Source organism: Populus euphratica, unplaced genomic scaffold (assembly GCF_000495115.2).
Source record: "Populus euphratica unplaced genomic scaffold, PopEup_1.0 scaffold524.1, whole genome shotgun sequence".
NCBI lineage: Eukaryota > Viridiplantae > Streptophyta > Magnoliopsida > Malpighiales > Salicaceae > Populus > Populus euphratica.
Genome location: NW_011500406.1, coordinates 75,174 through 83,335, shown reverse-complemented (window position 1 = coordinate 83,335; position 8,162 = coordinate 75,174). Strand labels below are relative to the sequence as shown.

The following is an 8,162-nucleotide window of genomic DNA, read 5'->3' as shown; positions in this document are numbered from 1 at the left end:
TTAATATTAAATAAATAATAAAAATTAAAAGTATAACAAGTCAATATTTCATAATAGAAAAAAATTGAGTGGGTGATAAAAAACTTAGAAACTGAGCAAAATAATTTGTAATGATTTACAGTGTTTTGTAAAAAAATATATAGTGTTTTCGCCATATAATTTAACTTTTTTGTTAATAAAAAGTAAAAAAAATATAAAATTAAATTCTTTATCAACTTAATATTAAGAAAAAACCAACAAAGATATTTTTGAAAGGAAAAAAACCCATGAGAAAAAATATTGTAGCAATTAATAATGTTTTGTGATGAAAACTATAATATTTTCTCCAATAAAATTTATAAATATAATTTAAAAAAAATCATAAAAAACCATTTAGATAAATACTGTAGTAATTTACAGTGTTTTGTAATGAAAACTATAATGTTTCCTCACATGATTTAGTCTTATTTATAATGATTTATAAATATTAAAAAAATCATAAGAAAAAAAAAACCATGTTAAAAAATACTCTAGCAATCCACGGTATTCTGTGAGGAAAATTATAATACTTTTTCACATTATTAAGATTTATTACAAAGTTAAATTCTAACCATCTTAATATTTAAAAAATAAAATTAACAAAGATAATTTTAGAAAAAAATATTACAAAAAATAAAAACACAAAAGAAACTGAAAAAAAAATGTAGAAAAAAATACTATGATAATTTATAGTAATTTGTGAGAAAAATTACAGTACTTTTCTCATATATTATAATTATAATTTTGAATTAGTTTAATCTTAAAAAATAAAATAAAAAAAGATAATTTTAAAGAAAATCATCAAAAAATAAAAAAATTATATGAAGAAATATTGTAACAATCAATAATATTTTTAAAAAATACAAAACTAAATTTTTAATCAACTCAATATTAAAAAAATAAAATCAATAAAAATAATTTTAAAAAATAAAAAAATAAAATAGAAAAACAATGTAAAAAAATACCTTAATTATCTATAGTATTTTAAAAATAAAAAGAATTATAAAGTGAAAATTTTAATTAGTTCAATATTAAAAAAACTAAAATTAATAAATATAATTTTAAAAAATTAAATAAATTAAAAAATAATATAAATTACTGTTATAATTCATAATAAATTAAATATAAATAAACAAGTGAATTAACCTTTAACTTATTACTTAATATATCTTCGATGTCTCACTCATCCTTTCATTTTCATTTCTAAATTCTCTCATCTAATTTAATTATTGTGCCAACCTATTTCTTTTTTTTTTTCTTTTCTACTCAATTTTTATATTTAATTAATTTATTTTTATTATTATGAAATTAAATGAATTTTGCTATAAAATAATGGAATAAGCTTCTAAAAATTAAAAAAATAGTTAGTTTTTGCTCAACTTAAATTAAAATAAGTTTTTTTTTTTAAAAATAACAGTTGAAATGATGATAATAATAGAAATAAAATTAATTAAATATAAGTTTGTAGGGATCAAATGCATTTTAAGTAGAAAAGAAAGAAATATATTATCATATTGTAAAATAGTTTATATATATATATATATATATATATTAAACGAGCATGTTGTATTTGCGCAGCTAATATCTATACTGTGTTAATTTAAAAATTATATTTATGGTGATTGTTTGAGAAATTCTTTTTCACAGTGCTAGAAAAAATCTTTTGATTTTATTTATTCAATCTCATCCACAACTGTCTCTCCGTCTCTACAAGCTGACCAATTTTCACGCAGGCTCTCCTCTCAGTGATCCTCGAAAGAGGGAATAGAGTCACCGAGTTTGATGGGCCTTAAGTTTCCTCTTTCTTTTCTGTTTCTTCATCTTCATCAATGGCCAAATCTCTCTTTATCTCTGCACCTATAAACAACACTGTACATCTTCTGATTCTCCATAGATTACCAATCACACCTTTTCACCTTCTCCTCATTCTCCTCCATTCCCTCTTATAGCCAACCTGGTTCTTCCGTTTGTTTTCTCTCTGTTAGTTCTGGTTGCTTTCAAGGAAAGAAAAAAAAAGCCACATATCAACAATGCCATCTGTGTTTCTTTATCATGTGGTGGGAGATCTGACGGTGGGGAAGCCGGAGATGGTGGAATTCTATGAGACAGAGACGGTAGAGTCTGCGATTCGGGCAATAGGAGAATCGACAGAGTGTGGGATTCCAGTTTGGAAGAGGAAATCTCATGGGGGCATGATTGAGAACAGTGAAACGAGACTACAGAGGTTTGTTGGTATCCTTAATTCGCTTGATATTGTGGCTTTTTTGGCTTCAACTGAGTGCTTAGAGGATCGGGATAAGGCCATCAAGACTCCAGTCTCTCAGGTTGTTGTTCCTAATACTTCGCTTCTCAAACAGGTTGACCCTGCTACAAGGTTAGCTCTTTATTCTAATTTCTCTAACGCCACTTAGTATAACACATTCACATGGATTTGCGGTTATGTGATTATGAATCTGAATTTATGGTTGTTATAATCATGCACTCTTCTGGTTGTTACTGCCTTTTAAATTGTTTATAATTCTTTGATTATCTTTAATTGAGCCGTCTGTTCTCTTCTCTTTTTTGTACTGAAAGACTTTCTGATCACCAGCCTTTGAACTTTCACTTGAGAGTTTTGATGTACAACAGCATGCCAACAAGCTAACGTACAGTGAGGTTGGTCGTACAAGACCATGCCAACATGCCATTGCTATGATAATGAATAATACGGAGTATACCATGAAGTATTTCAATTATTTTATGACATATAAAGTTGCCTGGTGCTTGCAAATTAGCGTCACCCTTTCAATTATTTTTTCACCCTCAGATACATGCATCAGTTCTCGTGGTTATGTTTCTGCCTTCTTGCAAATGCTATGCTTGTGGAATTTGTCATCAACGTTGTTGATCTTCTTCATGGTGGCACTTGAATCATCATGTTCATTCCATTCTTCTATCTTTGTTGCCTCTCTTGTGTGCATGCAAAGTAAGAAATCAAAATACTATGATTAATAACAAAGTATAAGCATACTCTCCTTGCTACTCCATTTTGCTTTTGTTTCTTGTCAACATCTGATTGTTGATATCATACTTGTTCTATTGTTAAGGGTATTGGTTCTTCTCTGCTTGGCCTGTTACCTTTTCCATCTATCTAGTTTGTCTGCTTTGTGCTGTATACGTGCTGCTTTGAGATGGGACAGGGGGGGGGGATTGTAGAGTGGGAGTAGACTTGGGTGTTCACTACAGTATTTGAACAATTTCTCCATGATATGCTTGTGCTTGCTCCAAGCAGCATGTCTGGATTCAATCTATTCAGATCCATTGCTTTCTCTTGTACGTTTCAAATGACTCCTTGATGGTAATCATGATGCCAGAAACTATGAAACCAAGTGATGTGTAACCTAATTGGGTACTTACCTTATCCTATGGGAAATACTACTTCTCTTTTTTAGGGGTGGGCAAAAAAACCGATTAAATCAAGAAAAAAAACCGAAAAAACAAAAAAACTGATTAGATTATTTAAAAAAATATTCTATTCGGTTCGGTTTCAAAAGCTTGAAATCAAAAAACCAAATCGAACTAAAAAAAATCAAACCGAAAAAAACCGAAACCAAGCCCATTAGAAAGTCCAGAAAACTCCCCCAAAAAATAATATGGTTTTTGGTTTTTAATATAAAACAACCAAACTGAACCAAAACCAGTCTGTTGGATTTTGGTTTTTAATATAAAATAACCGAACCGAACTGAAATCGGTCAGTTTGAACTGGTTTTGGTTCGGTTTCTGTTTTATTTTTTATATTTTATAAAATTTTGGTTTGGTTGTTTTTATAGATAAAAATTGAACCGAACCGAAAATGATCACCCCTGGTCTTTCTCACATATTCTTTATCTTAATGCATCAAGGTGTCTATCTAGGGTTCAATAGAAGGTTTGATCTCACGGACCAAGTTGTTAACTATGGTTGTTGAGTAGTTGGATAACACCCTTTATGTCTCAAAAGCTTTTGGAAGAATAAATGTATTCTTAGTAATTTGACTTTTTTGTTTTTGTTTAGGAATCCTAATACTATTTAGATTCTATACTAGTTATATAACTTTCAATAAGTATTTCTTTTCAAATAAGGATTAGGATTTAAACCTAGAACTTGTTTAAATAAGGCTTCTTGGCTTATTTTTCTGACATATTATTATTATTTTTATCAATCATAATATGTGCTAAGAGGTTGTATACAAATCCTAAACATATTTTTCTAGTTCCAATTTCAATTTTCCTCTATATTAGCCGTTTATTTTCTGTTCTTTGTAGTTTTGAGTTGATTTTTCTTTCCACACTATGTCAAATTTGTATAAGAGCAAAACAATCTTCAAACTTGTATTAGGGTTTCAATCCCTTAACCATGTTAGGACATGTTATAGTTTGTAGATGGAGAAATCAAGATTGCCAAATAATATTGGTTTAGATAAGTTGTATTGTTGAACATTAGTTGTGTGATAATGATTCTTTGCAACAAAAGGAACTAATGAATGCTCGAATGGAGATTCCAGAAGGCTACCACGACCCTTTGTATGTATAAAGTAGTCATAAGAATAAAAACTTTGTTCATGATGATGAAGCCATAAACCACATGGTGCAAAGGAGGATTGAAAGGGTGGAGAAACTTTACACTTGACTGGAGGAAGAGAGTTGAAGAGCAACAAATACAAAAGATGAACAATTATTCAATAAAAAAAGTAGTGGATTGGAATTCTTTGCCCATCTATAACAAAATAGATAAGGATTGTGATTTTTTTTTCAATCTATGATGTTTATTTTAGTGGTGATTATGATGTTAATTGTAACAACATAGTTGACATCATAATCACCATCAAAATAAACATCATATACACAATCCCAATCAATATCTATTTCATTATAGATGGACAAAAAATTCCAACCCATAACTACTTATTTCTCTGGAAATAAAGTGTTTTGTGCTTGGAGCTCATCAATGCTCTTCCTCAGTTAAAGCGTGGTGTTCTTCCTCTCTTCCAACTCGCACCAGATGATTTACAGCTCCAGCATCATGAAAGGAGTCTTCATCCTTATGACTACCTTATGATTTGTCTAAATGGTTGTGTTCACCTTCGTTAATCTCCATTTGGGCTCCCACTGGTTTCTTTTGTTGCAAAGCATCAATAACGCATAACTTAACATGGGAAGAGAAATCAACTCAAAACAATAAAGAACAGGAAATTGATGGCTTAAATAGAAGAAAATTTGAAGTTGGAACCAGACAAATAGGTTTATAGTTTGTAGAAAACTTAAAATAATAATAATAATATGTATGAAAAATAAGCTAGGTAGCTCTATTTATACTAGTTCTAGACCTTAAGCCGAATCCTTATTGGAAAAGGAATCTTTATAGAAAATTATTTATTTAATATAGAATCAAACTAGTGTTAGAATAATAAACTAAATTAGAAATTTCAAATTACTATGGAAAACATTTATTATTTCAAAAGCTCCTGTGTCACTTTCCCTTTGTAATCTATCATCTAACTCCTTCCCCACATTTAGGCATTACAGAATCCGCTCGACAGGCTGAGTCTGTAAAGGGGAAGGGCTGCTAGACCAATTGGTCATTGGATAAATAAACCAGACATGTTCTTATATTAGTGTTTCGAGAGTTGGGTACTTGGGATTGGACAAAAGTAGAAAATAAAGGTTTTGCTACAAGAATCCATCCTCTGAGCACTAGGAATCCATCTTAAAGGCCATGGGGAAATTGATGTCTATAATCATAATTTTAATTTTCATATCTCAAATCATTCATCATATGGCTGCTCCAAATAGAGAATTTGTGTGATTTGATACACATCCTAAAGGTCCCAAAGGGCCCTAATCACCAAAGAGCATAAAACATCAATTATCATAAAATTCATAATAATACCAAAATGCGCAACACACGCACACATCAACCTAAATAAAGAAGTTCTCTAAAATTTATAAACCTCTAAGTTAAAAAGCATGCCTTTTTAATGGATGTTGTGATCTAAATACCTCTTTCCTTGATTGTATCAAACTAAATAAGGTGAGATTGGTGGGGATTGTTAAGGTGAAGAGGCTGGAGGCACGATGATTTAATCTAGGATTTATGAAGAGTTGTAGTTTTGTAATATGAAATGGTGGAGAAACTTGGTTTCTTCATTCTTGCTTGACTCGCATACTCATGTGCAATAGTGAGGAGATGAAAGAAAAAGTAAATGCTGAAAAGATTTTTTTTCATGCAACTATATGAAGTTAATCTAAATTTGAAATTTGATTTTTTGTGGTAGATTCTCTCTTATTTTGGATATGGTTTTCTTAATGGTTTGTATATAGCACTAATCTGGGGCTCCTTACATAATTTTTCTTCATGTAAATAATCTTTATATTTGTACATGCTCTATTTGACAGGTGTTGTTTCTTGTCTCTCTCTTTGTATGGTTGTGTGTGTTAGTATGCATCTAGAGACAAACACATAATCCGTGCCAGAGTGCTTCCTTATTGGAAAGTACTTTTCCTTAATCATCTTGTAAACTGAGCCTTTTGTTTTTTGGTGGAGAAAATCCCAAGGGATTTGTCAATTTGTTCCTCAGTTTATATATGTAGAAGAGAATAAAGTTTAGATTCTGCGAGATTTTAAAAATGTCATGTGATTTGATAGGTTACCACATACAGAAACTTGTGATGCATTCCTGAGAATAGAGTTCATACAGGAAATGACTTTTTGGTGCTTGTGGTAGGTTGATAGATGCCTTGGAAATGATGAAGCAAGGTGTAAGGCGCCTTATTGTTCCAAAAAGCATGGGATGGAAAGGTATGAGCAAGCGATTCTCAATTCTCTACAATGGTAAGTGGCTCAAGAATGCTGATACATCCAATAGCAGCAGCAATAATAACCTGACAATCAACCCCAACCGTCCTTCCTCATCTGCTGGCACTTCCAACCACGACAAATTTTGCTGTCTCTCTAGAGAAGATGTAATCCGTTTTCTCATTGGATGCCTTGGTGCTCTAGCTCCGCTCCCTCTTTCTTCCATCTCCTCCCTTGGAGCCATAAACTCAAATTACAACTCAGTAGAAGCCTCTCTCCCAGCCATTGAAGCAACAAGAAAGCTGCCTGAAGATCCCAGTGCGATAGCTGTTGTGGAGCCCATTCCAAATGGTCAATGTAAGATCATAGGGGAAATATCAGCCTCTAGATTGTGGAAATGTGATTATCTGGCTGCAGCATGGGCTTTAGCAAACCTCTCAGCCGGGCAGTTTGTGATGGGGGTTGAGGATAATGTCGCATCAAGATCACTACCGGATTTTGCAGCTAATTCAGCAGTTGATGATGGTAATACAGCTCATGGGACTGGTTCAACAAGGCTGAGGAAATTCAGCAGTAGGAGCATTGGATTCAATCCAGGAAACTCAATTGGAATTGGCAGGAGTATTTATAGGGGTCGAAGTGCTCCCCTGACATGTAAAATTACGAGCTCATTGGCTGCAGTGATGGCACAGATGCTTTCTCACAGGGCAACCCATGTATGGGTGATCGAGGATCATAGTGATGACATTTTAGTCGGGGCGGTTGGTTATGCTGACATCTTGGCTGCGGTAACAAAACAACCTGCATCTGTTACTCATGTGAATCGACCTGAGGCTTTTGCAACTTTGTTTTGAACAACGAAGGTTTTGCAACTGAGTTTTTTTAAATTTTTATTAAATGTATTTTTTCTGTAATTTTAGTTAAGACCCTGAAGAGTGGAGATATAAGCTTGTGGGAAATTGTTAATGAGTTGAATAATAATGTTTTAATATCTGTTGTCTGAACGATGGTGTTTTGCAACAGCTGCAACTCTGCAAGCGTTTAATTATTTAAAAATAAAATTAACAGAAACTATAAATCGTGAGTGAAAATACTGTAGAAAACACTGTACACCTAGTCTAAATTTACGCAACGACTTTTTTGCCTATAAAAAAAAGACACTAATGATTTGGGGGTAAAATCATTTCTTTCACGATGGAGAGTGTATATGATTTTTATTTATTTTTAGAAATAATAAATTAACTTATCTAATCTTAAAGTTAAAAAAGTTCAATGCTGATATAAGAGGTATTGATGTTTATATATATACCCTTAAAATTAATAAAAAAAC

General features: G+C 31.7%; 1 protein-coding gene across 1 annotated transcript; it reads left to right on the top strand.

Annotated features, from left to right (window-relative positions):
• The first annotated feature begins 1,681 nt into the window (after window positions 1–1,681).
• Window positions 1,682–7,854, top strand: LOC105114460 (CBS domain-containing protein CBSX6-like). Its single transcript, XM_011011008.1, has 2 exons — window positions 1,682–2,392; window positions 6,762–7,854. Exons 1-2 carry the CDS (start codon window positions 2,049–2,051, stop codon window positions 7,684–7,686), a joined length of 1,269 nt encoding a protein of 422 aa, XP_011009310.1. The 5' UTR covers window positions 1,682–2,048; the 3' UTR covers window positions 7,687–7,854.
• Window positions 7,855–8,162: the final 308 nt, after the last annotated feature.